The 17,875-nt window shown below is 33.8% G+C and overlaps 1 protein-coding gene across 2 annotated transcripts in view; it reads left to right on the top strand.

Moving 5' to 3' along the window:
* SNX2 (sorting nexin 2) overlaps nt 1–6,536 on the top strand; it is a 53,533-nt gene extending 46,997 nt beyond the window's left edge. For both annotated transcript variants that reach the window (XM_004267429.4, XM_033423729.2), the window contains exons 12-15: nt 2,683–2,826; nt 4,034–4,114; nt 4,239–4,310; nt 6,051–6,536. In XM_004267429.4, the coding sequence (XP_004267477.1) occupies nt 2,683–2,826; nt 4,034–4,114; nt 4,239–4,310; nt 6,051–6,101 (348 nt within the window). In that variant the 3' untranslated portion in view covers nt 6,102–6,536. The remainder of the gene's footprint in view (nt 1–2,682; nt 2,827–4,033; nt 4,115–4,238; nt 4,311–6,050) is intronic.
* Nucleotides 6,537–17,875: the final 11,339 nt, after the last annotated feature.

Raw genomic sequence — 17,875 nt, 5'->3', positions numbered from 1 at the left:
AAATTTCCTGATTGGCCAGGAAAACTCCACAACTGCAACCTTGTCTAACCTAGATGAACTTGCATACAATTGCGTACCATAAATTGGCGGGGGGTGGGGGATGTCTAAAGTCAATCATCAGTGTAAATGTATCCCTCTTGTAGAAGAAGCTGGTTGTACCACAGTGGATTAGTATCTTGACATGCAGAGGCATACATTAAGTTATGATTTGATATTTGGGGATTGACATATATACACTAATATGTATAAAATAGATAAATAATGAGAACCTGCTGTATAGCTCAGGGAACTCCACTTCGCTGTACAGTAGAAACTAGCACAACATTGTAAAACAGCTATACCCCAATGGGAAAGAAAAAAAGATAGCATTTTTAGAAGATCAGGTATGGTTCTGATTCTTTTTTTCTTTTATATTCTGGTGTTACAAGGGTAGGAAACCAAGTGAAGAAAAAGTTAATTCTTATGGAGTTGAGATTAATTTTTTTATCTAAAATAACCTGACTTTAGTAGCTTTGCCTTTACCATAGCTCCTATATCTATACCACAGTGAACATGTGATTTTTGGAATATTATGAGATAATAAACCGGGCAGAGACCAAATTAGTTTAAGTTGGTGTATCACTGAAAAGGCCAGTTGATATATACTAAGAACTTAAGCAAATATTGAAATTAAAGGGCATTTTGGTTCGCTGTTGCACTGTATTGGTACATATTTTAAATAATCAAATTGTTATTGAACAGAGGAATTTATAAATGAAGAGCTGATATGGCCGTGTTCCTTTAAAGGAAAACTAGGCCTAAAGTCTTAAATTACTTTTAAAATTTGTGTATGTGTAGGGGGTGAGGCACAGGGATTGTTTGTTTGTTGTAAATAATAGTGACTTTTTGAATGTATTTGTGTTAGATGTATTACTTTTGTGATTTTGGCCCAAATTAATTTGGCTGAAGCAAAATCAGTTCATAATGAGAAATGTTTTAAGGAGAATGTAGTCTTTTAAACATAAAAAAAGCAAACAGAGAACAGTAAGACTACTGAGAGAAGAGAAATTATATGAGATGACAAATCTAGTAAAATGTATTTAAATGCCTATAGAGTGCGTTTAACTTACCAGTTTGCCTGGGATGTCTCGTCCTGGCTAATTAAAATGTGTACGGTCTTTAAGAACTCTGGATTTGGAGTTTTTAATATTCTTGCCCACATTTTCAAAATATGCTGTATGCTGTAAATACAGTCCGATTATGGTTTTTTTCTATTACTTAAGTTATTATTATTTGCACTTCTGGTAGAAATCTAAGAGTTAATCAACTACGTTTATATGTGTATGTTATCTAGAAGTAATCCATAATAGTACTTACTAATTATTAAACATCCTCTAGGTTAAGTCACCATGCATGCTATATACTTTTCATTTTATTCCTAGTCCATAAATCTAGATCTCATTTCACTGTTTTATATTTGGAAGAACTGTGGGTTATAGAAATTAAATGAATTTCCCCAAGATCATACAGTGACAAAACTAGTATTTGAATCCAAATTTGATTTGTTCCAAAGCCTACACCTTGAAAATACACTATCTACGTGCTTTCTTCTTCATCAGGTTCCTATAACAGCATGTATTAATTTACTGTTTCTTGATCCAAAAGCTCTCTATTTGGAATAAATGAAAATAACACTGTTTCACCCATGTTATTAATGCTTGCTTCATTTGTTCAATTAATAAATACTAAAAAAAGTGAATATATCCCCAACATCAAGCTAGAAAAGGGATTATTGTTGTATTCCAGTCTGTCCATCAGTTTTTTTTTAATGAAATTTCTAATTAGTGTCTTACATTCATATTTCATTTTTTTCCTCCATTCACTTGCTCTTGCTCTACCAAACCCCTTGAAAGAAGTCATGGAGTTGGTTGAATTGTTCTGTTACGATCTTTTTGTCTATTTCTTCATTTAATTCTGCATACTAGATACATATATCCATTTGCGCTTTTTACCTTGTATAGGACTCTCTCTACCCCCGCCCCCGGCATTTTGTTATATCTTTACATTGTTTTGCCTTTTCTTTTATTTGCTATTGGTAATCTCTTCCACCACATTTTTACTTTACTTTCTGTTATCTTATGGCTTTTCACATTTCCTATTTTTAATTTTTTGGCGTATTTCCAACACTTAAATCTGCTTTTGATATTTTAGTAGGAAAACTTTCAATTGTAAATATGACACCAGCATTTTCCTATTAAATCTTTCTTCAAAGCATAAAACTCTGTTAGGAATCTTATTATAAGCCACATTTTAAACCCTAAAGGTGGGACTTCCCTGGTGGTCCATTGGTTAAGACTCTGCACTCTCAGTGCAGGGGGCATGGGTTTGATCCCCCTGGTATGGGAACTAAGAAAAAGAAAAAAACCCTAAAGGCTAGTGAAATAGATTTTATATGTAGTTTTGTTTTTTGTTTTTTTATTCTGAGCTCTTACATTTCATCCAATTACCAGGTTTTTGTTTTTAAGCAAATGAATATGGACCTCTATTTTCTTTGATATTGGCGTGTTTATTTTCAATATCTCATTATATTAGAGTAGTATATAAGTACTTGGTTTTATTGTTTTTCGTACTATAGCACTTCTAGTATTTTGGAAGTATTTCAGTGTTAATTCCCAGTAGTAATATTATGTCATTCACTTATAGGGTGTATTTGACCATCGAATGAAGTGCTGGCAGAAATGGGAAGACGCTCAAATTACTTTGCTCAAAAAACGTGAAACTGAAGCAAAAATGATGGTTGCTAACAAACCAGATAAAATACAGCAAGCTAAAAATGAAATAAGAGAGGTGATTAATACAAAATGCTTTATTTATCTCTTTACCCAAATTTTCCATGACTCATTCATATATGCATAATTTTTCATAAATTTTTTTCTGAACCATTCAACACTTAGCTATTTTTTCATAACTTATGAACTGTTTTATAATTACTTTAACATTTTGATCATCATTAAAATCTCCAGATCCCTTTGTTACTTTCACATAAGTATGGAATGGATAAAGAAACATACAAGGAAAAGATTTAAATTAACTTTGAATTAATGATCACACATTTCTTTTGAGATGGTTAATTTGATTTCAGATAATTACTTATTTTGTGTCTAAAACTGGTTTTAGAGATAGACTTGTCCCACATGTAGCTGTCCAGGCGACATTATCCCCCATATATATGTATTATATATGGTATTTTAGTAAATTTGTATAAGTTTATTATAATTTATACACTTTTTTTGCCATGCTTCAATAAGGAAATTGAAGAGGTAGGACAACCTTTATATTACTTAAAGTAAATGTACCTGCTCTTTGAAGAGTATGTACCAGTGTTTTGGTTACATAGTGGGAAAATATCATTTCATTGCTTAAGTCTTCATTTATTTTATTTTAGCTGTTCCATTGGTCACTAATCACAACGTTCATTGTTTCTGTAGTGAATTTAATGTTTACCGATAGGTGTTCAGTAGACCATAATTGCACAATTTTTTTTTAATCTGTACATTTCACCATTACAAAAATGTTTTTTAAATGTTTGTCATATAATTTTTCTAATTAATTATTTCCATGGGCATATAAATTGTGATGAACATGTATTCTTGAAATTAGCCAGTAGTATTGATATATTTTGAAATAATTTAAAGGCATATAAAGAAATGAGAAAATTACACTCTAACACTGCTAAATTATTTGATGGTGAATTTTATACTCAAAATCTTTTCATCTAAATTAAGGTGTGGAGACTGTAGTTCATTAAGCACTAGAATATCCTAATCGTAAGTCTGACAGTAAAATATTAATGGAAATTAAGCTGATATGCATTTCCACTACTGAAAAGTTACATACAAGTTTGAATGATGCCAAACTGGGCTTTGCCAATATTGAGCTTTCAGGATTTTTAGGCACTGCATTATAAATCAAATGAGTGGTCATGACAGCTAGTTCTATAAATTTTTCCCAGACAAGATTAAAAAATTTGTACCTTTTTGTTTGTTTTTGTCAGTGGGAGGCAAAAGTGCAACAAGGAGAAAGAGATTTTGAACAGATCTCTAAAACAATTCGAAAAGAAGTGGGAAGATTTGAGGCAAGTATAATAATTTCACACTTTTCTTAACAACTTGGTCACATTTTGCCACAATATCATGGTAAAATCAAGTTTGGTTTTGTACTAATGGACCTTTTTTTTCCCATGTATTGTACTTTAACAGAAACAACGAGTGAAAGATTTTAAAACTGTTATTATCAAGTACTTAGAATCATTAGTACAAACACAGCAACAGGTAAGGTAATTTTTTATAACTTAAAAACTTCTAGAATTTGTTTTTGATATGCTTTTTTATTTTAAAGATGATAATCAATGAAATGAGCTTTACTTAAGAAGTAATAAATGGAGTAGAGAAAACCAAAGACAGCAAAGGAAGAATGGTAGTAAAAGTAATTGGAAATTCTCGGGTCCTTTTTGCCCCTACTGCTAACCTCTAGGAAAGATACACTTTTCCCAGTTTTAGAATATGAGAAACACTCTGGACTACTTTTCCCTTTTTCTCAGTCGTCCCAGTTTTACTTCCCTATTGATCATAGCTGTTTGAGTACATTCTTGTAGTAAGTTCTTCTCTTCCATACCAGCTAGAACTTAAACTAAAAACTAAATTTTAAAGGTTTTTTAAAAAATGTTGTCTTGATTTTTCCTTTAGTTTGTGTGGGTTTGGTGTTGATTGTATACCGCAAGTGGCATTTGTCTCCTTAAATAGAGAAAACCATGGATTTTAATGTTATATTAAAGAAAAGTCTGTAACAAGATAATATCAGAGGTTTGTTCCTGTGTATTTTAATATAAATTTGAGTAATAGATCAAATTATTTAATATCTTGAATAGAAGGATTTCTTCCTCCAATTCTTTTTAAACTATATAATATCAATAGATTAAATTTTTAAATTAGGTGATAATATTATATCTTCAAATTATATTTGTTTTTTATTTTAAATACTTAGTTCATAAAGTCAGATTCTTTAAATATAAAAAGAAATCAGGGGCTTCCCTGGTGATGCAGTGGTTAAGAATCCACCTGCCAGTGCAGGGGGCGTGGGTTCGAGCCCTGGTCCGGAAAGATCCCACATGCTGCGGTAGCAACTGGGCCTGTGCACCACAGCTGCTGAGCCTGCGCTCTGGGGCCCGCGAGCCACAGCTGCTGAACCCTGTGCACCTAGAGCCCGTGCTCCGCAACAAGAGAAACCACGGCAATGAGAGGCCCACGCACTGCAACAAAGAGTGGCCCCACTCGCTGCAACTGGAGACGGCCCACGCACAGAGCAAAGACCCAACTCATCCAAAAATAAATTTAAAAAAAATTTTTTAAATGAATAAATAAAGCAGCTATCTGTAAAAAAAAAAAAAAAAAGGTTATATAAGCTTGTTTTTAAAGGAATTGTTTTAAACTTAATGTTAAACTTCATGTTAGTTTATATGTCAGTCTATTCTGTTCTATTCTGTTCTCTGGACTCTGGACTATCCAGGAAAGACTGGCAGCTAATTCCTTCCAGTCTCTTTTACATTTGCTTGGATATTTTCTTTTCTTCCTCCTTTTCTCATTGTTTTTGGCTAGCAATAACAAAATGTGAATATCCTCTGAATTAGGAGATGTTATCACTTTATATTGGAAAAGCTCATTGCAGTTTTATTATTTAAGGTAATCTTATTTAACTTATACTAACAAACTGTTCCTATATATACAATTCATAAAGAAATCTTTAAGTTTTTCAGTATTAAAAAATTTTTTTTCTTACATCGAAAACTAAAATTACCCAGGAGTAATTAATATTTTAAAATAATTTATATATGAATTATATTGACAGACGTAATATAAGGGAATTTAGATGATCCCTTTAAGAACCAGACTTTAGTAAATGTTAATCATTGTTAGCTATTTGTATAGATTTTTTTTAAATGCTTCACAGGATATATTATTATAAACGACAAAAAGATTATGAGAATGTCTTTTATTTTCTGTTATCATCCACAGCTGATAAAATACTGGGAGGCATTTCTACCTGAGGCCAAAGCCATTGCCTAGCAAGAAGGTTATTCCTGTTAAGAAGATCTTGGATGCTTGTTCCAGTTATGCAGAATTCCATAGTGAAATCATCTAAAACCATCTAAATAAACCACTATATATTTTATGAATTACATGTGGTTTTTTATAAATATATATTCTGACATTTTATTACAAGCTGCATGTCCTGACCCTCTTTGAATTAAGTGGACTGTGGCATGACGTTCTGCAATACTTTGCTGAATTGAACACTATTGTGTCTTAAATACTTGCACTAAAAAGTGCACTGCAAGGCCAGAAAATTTTACAATATTTTTTTCTTTACAATATGTTCTGTAGTGTGTTCGCCCTCTTTATGAAGTGAATTATCAGTGCATTGATTAATGTTCACTTATACATTCCTGTACGGAAATGATGATTTTGTGATTACAGTAATAAAATGATATTCCTTGTGAAGTATTAGTAACAGATTATTTGGGTATGTAAACATATTAGGGATCTTTTAAAAGCATTTTAATAGGAAGAAACTTTTTCTTTTAGATGTATATAGGTGATGCTATGATCACTAATTTTTTTAATTCACAAAAAAACTGAACTCTTTCATTATTAAATGACTCAATGAAGGAAGGTTAATTAAGTTTTTTTATCTCTTGGTTCAACTTTGGGGAGTGCTCTTGTCTTGAGTAAGGGAGTAAATAATTGTGTTTGCTTGTTTTTATCCATTCCTATTATAAGTGCCCAACTTAAGAATTAGGAAAAAGTAGGTGTTTCTGTTACAGGTCCTGTGGATTTTGCTCATTTTCTATTATCTTCAAAGTCCAAGACTTTGCATATATTTAATTTATTCCTTGCCTTTCCTTTGTTTTTCGTTTTAAACTAAAAGTAGATCATCTGTGGTCATCATTGACAAAGAATAGTGCCATGCTAAAATACCCTGTGATTTGATGAATAACCAAGGATAGTGCAAAGGAAATTTGAAGTAAAATGAAATTTGTCTTTGGCAGCCATCTCACCTATTTCTGTATCCTGTTTAGATGGCAATTATATAACCCTTAATGTTGATGAAAGTTTAGTTGTAACTGGGATCAGAGTTATTTCCATTTTTTAAAAAGTATTCTTAAAGATGCCCCTCTTCTCAGGCTTAACAACTGTATCTCCCTTCCAGAAGAGTAGGATGTTGTATGTGTAACAGAGTCCTTTCTAGCAGCGCACTGGATACAATTAATATATCAGAGTATCCTCAGGATATGTTTGCTTCCACTTATTTTAGTTGAAATTTTAGGCCTACTGTAGGTGTTGTTCATATTTATGATCCTGGTACCCAGAAAAATGCTTGATACATAATAGGGAATAATAAAGACTTGATGAATTGAACAGGAAAAAAAAAAATCCTGGGTGATGCAAAATAATGTTTGCTGTCTTGAGAAGAAGGAGAAATTGAAGCAGAAATAGTATAGTCTTCTGTTGTTGCTTCTGTTGGAGGTAACTTAGATACGTTTAAGAAATGAGTAATTCCTATTAATATGTATCAGATCCTATCTTGTTGTCCTGTTAATACTGAGCAAAATATAGGCTTACTGGGAAGATGAGCTAGTATTAGGTACATAGGTTACGCTTACACATAGGATAATTTAGTTATTCAAGCCCAAATCGTGCATTCTGCTGTGGTACATGTGTAATAACAGTCAGTACCTCCAAATAAAATAATAAATATTTTCAGACTTGATCAAGCTGAAGAGAGTAACAGACCTGAATCCATTCCAGATTTCATTCCCCTTAACAACCTTTACTAAAAGATAAAGAGGCTGTTGGAAATTTCAAGTATATTATATGAACTTCTGATACCTATGTACATTTTAACAGGATTTACTTTCTTCAACACTACACCTATCTCCACCCATCAACCTTCACATCTCTTATTCATCTTACTAGAATACTTTCATTCCAAATAAATAGAACAACAAGAGCATTAATAGTGCTGATAACATAATCTTTTAGTTACAAAGGTCTGAATTTTAATTTTTTTTTTTCTTTAACCGGATAAAAGTTAAAGAAGGACTAAGGCAGCATAGTACAGTGGAACAAGCTGAACTTGGAGTCAACATACTTGTGTTCAGTCTCTTATCACTCAGTAGCTGTGTGACACATCTATAAAACAATATAAAACTGATTCCTGAAGTGCCTTTCTACTTTAAAATATGTTGTTTAAAATATCAAACTTCAGTATAAATATTCTATTAGAGAATCAAATCCTAATCAAAACCACCTTCTATTAATAAAGTAAAACAAGGCTAAAGCAAAATAAATGTGTGTAAAAAGATGATTTCTAAAATGTAAAGTAAGTTTTTTTATTGTATTTTTTGATGAGGTATTTTCAACTATCCATCTTGTTTTATACATATATATATTTATACTAGTGTCAAAATACCCTGGTTTCATTGTTGCTATTCTTTAAGCCTTTTTATTTTATTATTCAGATATAGCAAAGTTTTACAAATTCCTTGTACAAATTGTTTCATAAGTGGTTTTTAAATATAAAATAAATAAGCCTCTTAATAAATCAGGTTTCTTTAAAGGAAGGAAATCAGATGAGTAAAGAAGATGATTATATCCCTTTAAAAAATATTTCTTGATGTCTAAGGGAATTATAAAGACTCTTTTTTTTTCCCTAAAGCATGTGACTAGTTATAAAGCTAAATGTCTACTTCACTTTCTTGTTATGGCTCCCTGCATGGATAGTCATGTGATTAACAAGAGTCAGAACTATATAGGATGAGCAAAATTCATCCTGTTTTAAAGGAAGGAAGGTCGAAGGTCGCTGGTAGGAGAGAAGATAACAGCTGCGAAAAAGGAAGTGCAGTCACTAGCTTGAGATCTTTGGTTGCATTTCCATATCCACTAGCAGGAAATGTATACGTTACACTATCTCTCTTTGTGATGGAGTCTCTTTCAAAGTATTGAAAAAAAGAATAGAATCACCATCACTTATCCAAAATCCGGAATCAAATAAGTTTCATTTCTAATCCTCATAGTGAAGGATGTAGTTTCAAGTAATAATGAAGGTAAATGGTTGGCCAGACACAGAAACAGCAAGAAGAGGGGAATTAAAAGAGTAGTATTAAAGTTGTTGCTTACTCTGCCTTTGTAATCAAGGCCATGAAGAGATGTTATGGCGATCTGTGGATGTGGTCCTTAGAGTTTAGACCAATGGAAATATAACATGAGCCACATACATAATATAAAATTTTTCTATAGCCAGATTTTAAAGAGTAAAAGAAACAGGTAAAATTAATTTTAATTTTTAACCCAGTAGCTCCAAAATATTTTAACATGTAATCCAATATATTAAAAATTACTGTGATATTTTAGTCTTTTTTGTACTAAGTCTTCAATATCCAGTGTGTATTTTACACTTTCATCATATATGTGTTCGGACTAGCCACATTTTAAGTGATCAGTTGTCACATGTGGCTACTGGCTATGATTTTGGACAGTGCAGATGTAGACAATGCCGTGGAACTGGAAATGGGGAGTGAATCCAACAGCTGTTTGTTATTTACCATCCCAAATCCTGTGAAGAATTCAAAACTAAATAAAAGGGACTAGTAGGTGTTGCTCTCAAAAGCAAGTACAATTCAGGTGCAAGACTTTATAGCACAGTGCTCTGCAAGCAGTGGTCACTCAGTATCTACTGTGAACAAGTGGTAGCGCTTTATTGCCTGATGGAAACATAGAGACTGTAGTACAACTTCCTTATTTTACAGATAAGCAAATTCAGAGCTTAAGTCATTATGATCTGATTTTTCCTCTTAAATCTGTTAATCGTCTGTGAACATTCTTCCTTGAAAATGTATGATAAACTTTTTGAGATTCCTCTTCTAATCATTAACATAGAATTCTAGGAAGTCCTTTGGTATACAGAGAATTTATTTCTTCAAACTGTTACTTCAGAAGTGGCTAAGAATAGAAGATTATACAAAACAGGAAAGTTATGGCTTGCTCTCATCTTTTAATGCACATGAAGAAATTAAAAATCCTCATCTTCCTTTCTCTTGTCACATAGTCTTTTTTTAATTCTCAAAAAATTGAATATTTTAAAGTATTTTTCTTAACTGGGTCAAATGGAAACTTTGTAATTAAGGACAATTCAGGTGAAGCTGCCCCCATGTTAATAAACAGAAAACTATTTTTTTTAAGACCAGTTAATGGGATAAACTGCCTTAAGGGACTACTTTGAGAAAAAGTTCTATTTAAAATTTATATATATGTAACTGTTTAATAAACTAAAATCAGACAAAGTTTAACAAAACTGAACAATAAATTGCTACCTTATTGCTTCCATAGTCAAGTCTCGAGTTATCTTGATTTTAACCTGTATTTATTTCCTAGATCTTTATTTCAACTCTTCTCACTATATGTGTGTATAAGTGTGTGTGGATTTATGTGTGTACATAAATGTGCATGTTTATGCATGACAGGAGGCTTTTTAACCAACCTTATTTTCTAAATTTCAGTTAAAAATGTTTCTCAGCCTCTTGTAACTGGGACAAAGCAAAATGCTTATGTTTTCAGTTACATTGCTTAGGTGTCATTTTTTTGCCAAGACCAACTTGAGTTGGTTATGTTTCTGAAATCTGTTCCCTTTTCATTTCTACTTTTTCTCTCCACAAGATCTTGTGATCGTGATAAAGTCCAAATTATCCAGAATCTGGTTTCAAACCACTTTTCCTGTCTTGATCCTACCCCCTTGCCTTCACCCACCCTTGGCTCTAATCAGATGATGCCCCTGTCTTGTGAGCATGCTCTGTCCTTTTCTGGCTCAGTGCTGTTGATGTTACCTTGTCTGAGTTATCTTTTTCCCCTTTACCAGCAATTGGTTAAATCCTATCCAGTCTTTAAAGTCCACATCTTCCATATATCCTTTTTAGTCTCCTAACTAGAAGGAAGCAAGGAACCTGTGGGTTTCTCAGCTGGACTCTAGTACTTGGCACCTTTCAGATTGGGCTTACCAATGTCTACCTTGCATTATAGCTGTCTTTCTGCTTTGAGGAGTCTGTATGCTTCTTGAGGAATGACTATGCCCTTGTTACTTCTTGTAAAACCTAGTATGGTACAGCCAAGAGAGTGTAATGGGGTGATTAAAAATACAGTTATGCATCTGCCTGACAGTTTGAACCCTGGCTCAAGGATCTACATCATTGACTTTGAGCAAGTTATTTTTCTCTAAAACTTAGTTTCCTTATTTGTAAAATGGAAAGTAATAATAGTACTGTTCAGGTGCTCCTTCAGGGGATTAAGCTGATTGATGTGAATTTCTCAGCAGTAGCATGTGCTTAATAAATATTAGCTATTATGCATCCAGTAAGTGTTTACTGAATACTTAGTCTGAACAAAGTACCTGCATTTTGATTATTTTACCAGTCTTTATGGCTTCTTCAAAGCAATGGGTGTATATTTGACTGGGGTCTAGTTGGGCTTACCAGAAGGGTTCCTTCTAAGAACAGTCTGCCCCTGAGACCTGCTCTTAGAGCCCTGAGGCTGAGGATCGGAGGTGGAGAGGAAGAATGCTTGCAGTCAAAATCCGTTTTTATTCAGCCAGCAAAAGTTTAGAACTACCCCCCACTACAAAGATACTCTAGTTAAATGAGCCTTGTCAGAAACCTAGAGACCTTTAAAGAAGCCTGGGGACAAAGGAAAGAAGGGTGAGATAGAAATGTAGCAATTGCTTAGGGAAGGAAGTTTCTTTCCACACACAAACACATGTAAGAAGCTTGAATATGCTGCAGACTAAGGGAAGTAGTAATCAATGAAGAAAAAACATGGAGAATAAAAAGATCATGACAGCAATTGATGGAACAGCAATCATACAGCCAACTGATGGTGAGGGCCTGACACTGCAGTGGAAGTAGGAAAAGATATTTAGGGAGATGGAAATAAGAATGGACAAGTGTCATTCCTTCATTCACTCATTCAGTAGATATTTGTTCAGTCTCAACTGTGTCAGGCACTGAAGCAATGGATTGGGTATCAGGAAAGAACAGTAATGCCCCGATTTCTGGCTTTGATGACTTAGGGTACTGCTGCTTTGATTAACTGAGATAATATAGGAGGTACAGATTTGCAGAAAGTTATACAGGCATGTTGTAGTTTTAATTGAAGTATAGTTGATTTACAATGTTGTGTTAGTTTCTGCTGTACAGCAAAGTGATTCAGTTATATATAGTCTTTTGTATTCTTTTCCATTATGGTTTATCACAGGATATATCACAGGATATATCACAGGAATATAGTTCCTTGTGCTATACAGTAGGACCTTGTTGTTTATCAATTCCGTATGTAATAGTTTGCATCTGCTAATCCCAGCCTCCCCCCATGTTGTTTTTGATGTACCTTTGGACATTCAAGATGAAAATGTATGAAAACATAGGCAGGGCTAGGTATTGCACCATCAACTTAGAAATGTGAACATGCTTGATCCCTTAAAACCATGATTGTTAATGAATGCCTTCTCAGAGAACAAATAGAATGTGATCAGCCTACTGAGGACAAAATTCCACGTACAACTAACATCTAAGGGAAGAATGGAAGTGAAGAAGTCAGGTAGATGGAAGGAGCCTCAGGAAAAAACTATGGATGTTTCTTCCTCCAAACAAAAAGGAAGGGAAAGAAAGATATATTTGGAAACAATGCCTGAATGCTTTTAATTTATTAGTGAAATAGGAAATTAAGCCATCATCAGGGAATGATATCAGCAAAAAAGCCAAAGAAGAGATTGGGGGCCAAAGAAAAATGGTAGATGTTTAGAAAACACAAAGAAAAATGGTAGATGTTTGAAAACAAATCGAGAAGGGTAAGAGGGCTATGGATGAGTACTGACTTTCAAATAAGTTTGGAAATCAGGAATTTAAAATGAAGCCAAGGGATTTCCCTGGTGGTCCAAGGGGTAAGACACTGCGCCCTCAATGCAGGGGGTCCAGGTTGGATCCCTGGTTGGGGAGCTAGATCCCTCATGCTGCAACTAAGAGTCCACATGCCACAACTAAGAAGTCTGCATGCCACAACTAAGAAGTCTGCATGCCACAACTAAAGATCCCATGTGCTGTAACTAAGACTTGGTGCCGCCAAAAATAAATAAATATTTTAAATAATAAAATGAAGCCAACCAAGGGACTTCTGTGGTGGTCCAGTGGTTAAGACTCCACACTCCCAATGCAGGGGCCTGGGTTCGATCCCTGATCAGGGAACTAGATCCCACATGCCACAACTAAAAAAGATCCCACATGCGGCAATGAAGATCCTGTGTGCCACAACTAAGACCCAGCACAGCCAAATAAATAAATACTTTAAAATAAATAAAATGAAGCCAAACAAAGTATCATTTTTTTTCAGCCATGAAAAAGCAGGACTTAAAACAGATTGTTGGATTCATTCAAGATTAGGGATTGTTGGTGTGTGTGAGAAAAGTCAAGGGGGAAGGGATTTTGAAATAATTTAAATGACTAAAAGGAGATGAAGGCAAATGAGGTGACAGGCACAAATTGGGGAATGTAGATGTGGTGAGGTGAAAGAATCGTTTTTCTGGTAATGAGGAAATAAGAATGAAGAAAGTGGTCAAAGGAGGAAACCTAAGTTTCAGAAATGACATTAATATTTAGTGTATTGCCACTTTTTTAAAAGAATAACTATCAATATGACAACTGCGTAGAGCTCTTTTGTAGTGCAATGAAGCTAATTTCTGCGGATTCCTTTAATTTACTTTTTGATTTGCTAAAGTATTGAAAGCTTTTTGCATATTAGCAGATAAAACTCGACTTTAATCTTCTGATTTTTAGATTGTTTATCTCATCAAATCACTACATGGACATAGTCTGAAAACTGAACTAGCATTGGAAAGGCTAATTAATAAAATACAGTGTTTCTGTGCCCCACAAACTGCAATTTCCCCAGTCCTTTTCCTCAAAGATAACCTCTTTCTACTCTTAGCTGTTTCTTCTGCCATTTAAATACTTCACATTTCTAAGTAAAATACATATCCTGCTATCATTTGAATCACCAATTTTAGACATCATCCACTTATCTTTTTTATGGGAAATGAGAGTTTATTTCTCTTAGTCTGCCATCCATCTGCTTCATACACTCATCTCCCACTTCAGTGCAGTCAAAATTTTTGGTTAAATCAATATTTGCATTTTTATGCCTTTACAAATATTGTTCACTGCTGAGAGTGATAGTATATTTAATTGTGATTTTCTTCCTTTTTTAAAAAATAAACTTTATTTTTAGAACAATATTAAATTTACAGAAAAATTGTGAAGGTAGTACATACAGAGTTACCATATACTCTATACCTGGTTTCCCTTATTATTAACATATTAGTATAGTACATTTGTTATATAATTAATGAACCAATACGGTTACATTATTATTAGCTAGAGTCCATAGTTAATTCAGATTTCCTTTGTTTTTGCCTAATGTCCTTTTTCTCTTCCAGGATTCCATCCAAAAGACCACATTATATTTAGTTGTCATGTCTCCTGCTCCTCTTGGTTGTAACAGTTTCTCAGAGTTTCCTTTTTTTCAATGACTTTCCTATTTTTTTTCCCTGAGGTAGAACATGCCTTGATTTTTTTCATTTGGTTGGTGCTTTTTTTTTTTAATCTTGCTAAGTTTTTCCATGTCTTCCTACAGTCTCTTAGTACATTTCCCACAAGATCACTCAGATCAGGTAATTTAACAATTCCAATTGCTTTCCTTAGGACTCTCTCTACTGAGGACTTCTGCTTTCTCTGAACTGGTGCTCTGGGTCTGTTGTGTCTCTGGATTTGCCTTGCTCTCAGCTGTGGAATTGACCTTACATTTCTCCTGGGATCCATTCCCTATATCCTGGGTTTCATGCCTTCCTCCTTCTTGGTTTATTCTCTTGTGTTGGAATAGTATATTCTCTAGTAGTTTCTTAGGTTAAAAAGAAGATATGGCAGAAAGCATTGTGAAAGTAGCCCTCAGAATGTCTGCCTCTTGAGTCAGTTTGCTCCGGTCTGGACTGGTTACCTTTTTATGCCTGTTGCACAGACAATCCTGAAGATTCCCTTTGCTTCTCCCCAGGGTTGTATTTCCTGTTCTGTATACCCCACATTTTCCTCCTTCTTGATTTATTCTTTCATTTTGGTAGATATACAGAGTAGGTTCCTGAAAATGATGCATAGAAACTATACTCAAGACTTAAATTATCAAGGATTAAGGAAAATTAACTCATTATATGTTTGAAATCATTTTCTTTAGAATTTTGAAGACATTGCTCCATTGTCTTGTACCTTCCAGTGTTGCTGTTGAGAATTCCAAAGCCATTCTGTTTTCTGATCTTTTGTATATGAATTGTCCCCTCACCACCACCCCTTTCCAGAATATAGGATCTCTTTTATCTCCAATGTTCTAAATCTCATACTGATTTGCTATAGTATATATCTGTTTTCATCATGTGTGGGTGCTTTCAGTCTGCAAACACGATATTCAGTTCTGGACGTTTTCTTGAGTTATTTCACTCATGATTTCCTCCCTTCTATATTCTCTCTTCTCATTCTGGAAGACTCATTATTTGAATATTGGATGTCCTTGACTGATGATGTTATTGTTCTTTCTTATTTTGCATCTGTTATTTTGTTCTACTCTCTGAACTTTGTTCTACTCTCTGAGTGTACTCTTATTTTCTGATCCTATTAAGTAGCTTTCTGTTCTTGTTTCATAGATGCAATGTCTTCCTGTATCTCTCTGAGGATATTAGTGATAGTTTACTTTTTTAAAGTTTTTTACTCCTTGTTTCTGTTTTCTCAAAATTATTTTTCTATTTTTATTTCTCTCCCATGTTAGATGCTTTGCTCAGCTATTTGTTACTCCTTGGATATCTTCTCAACATTAGCAGTGGGAACTGAAAGCTGATTGGAAGCTCTGTCAAACTAAAAAAAAATGTCCAGCTTTGTTGAGGTCTAATTGACAAAAATTATATACATTAAAGGTGAATGTGATGGTTTCATATAAATATACATTGTGAAATGATCACCACAATCAAACTAATTAGCATTTATTACCTCACATAGTTACCTTTTTTTTTTCATCTCCGCATCCCCATCCCCTCTGGTAACCATGAGTTTGTTCTCTGTACCTGTGAGTCTTTTATTGTATTGTTATATTTGTTCATTTGTTTTCTTTTTTAGATTCCACATATAAGTGATATCATACAGTGTTTGTCTTTCTCTGTCTTACTTTATTTTCACTTAGCATAATGCCCACCAGGGTCATACATGTTGTCACAAATGTCAAGATTTCATTGCTTTTTATGGCTGAGTATTATTGCATCGTATGTATGTATATGTATACATATATACACACACATATATATACATATATGACATCTTTATTCATTAATCTATTGATAGACACTTAGGTTGCTTCCATACCTTGACTATTGTAGTAATGCTACAATGAACATAGGAATGCATGTATCTTTTCAAATTAATGGGCTTTTTAAAATTTTTACTCAGATATATACCCAGATGTGGGATTGCTCGGTCATATGGCAGTTCTATTTTTCATTTTTTTAAAAATTTTTTTTATTGAGGTATAATTGACATATAAGATTGTATTAGTTTCACATCTACAATATAATGATTCTACATTTGTATATATTGTGAAATGATTATCACCATCAGTCACCATATATAGTTACAAAACTTTTTTTTCTTCCAATGAGAACTTTTAAGATCTATTCTCTAAGCAACTTTCAAATTTGCAATACAGTATTATTAACTATATTGTTAACAATTATACGTCTGCATAACATTTATTTTGTAACTGGAAGTTTGTACCTTTTGACTTCCCTAACCCATTTTGCCCCCATGTCCAGCAACCACTAATTTGTTTTCTGTATCTGTGAGCTTGGTTTTTGTTTGTTTGCTTTAGATTCCACATATAAGTGAGATTATATGGTATTTGTCTTTCTCTGTCTTATTTCATAATGCCCTCGAGGTCCATCCATGTTGTCTCACTTGACAAGATTTCATTCTCTCTTTTTTTTTTTTACATCTTTATTGGAGTATAATTGCTTTACAATGGTGTGTTAGTTTCTGCTTTATAACAAAGTGAATCAGTTATACATATACATATGTTCCCATATCTCTTCCCTCTTGCGTCTCCCTCCCTCCCACCCTCCCTATTCCACCCATCCAGGCAGTCACAAAGCACCGAGCTGATCTCCCTGTGCTATGCGGCTGCTTCCCACTAGCTATCTACCTTACGTTTGTTAGTGTATATATGTCCATGCCTCTCTCTCGCTTTGTCACAGCTTACCCTTCCCCCTCCCCATATCCTCAAGTCCATTCTCTAGTAGGTCTGTGTCTTTATTCCTGTCTTACCCCTAGGTTCTTCATGACATTTTTTTTTCTTAAATTCCATATATGTGTGTTAGCATACGGTATTTGTCTTTCTCTTTCTGACTTACTTCACTCTGTATGACAGACTCTAGGTCTATCCACCTCATTACAAATAACTCAATTTCGTTTCTTTTTATGGCTGAGTAATATTCCATTGTATATATGTGCACATCTTCTTTATCCATTCATCTGATGATGGACACTTAGGTTATTTCCATCTCTGGGCTATTGTAAATAGAGCTGCAATGAACATTTTGGTACATGACTCTTTTTGAATTATGGTTTTCTCAGGGTATATGCCCAGTAGTGGGATTGCTGGGTCATATGGTAGTTCTATTTGTAGTTTTTTAAGGAACCTCCATACTGTTCTCC

This window comes from Orcinus orca, chromosome 3 (assembly GCF_937001465.1).
Source record: "Orcinus orca chromosome 3, mOrcOrc1.1, whole genome shotgun sequence".
NCBI lineage: Eukaryota > Metazoa > Chordata > Mammalia > Artiodactyla > Delphinidae > Orcinus > Orcinus orca.
The sequence above is the reverse complement of the archived record's forward strand: the minus strand, read 5'-3'. Positions and strand labels throughout refer to the sequence as shown.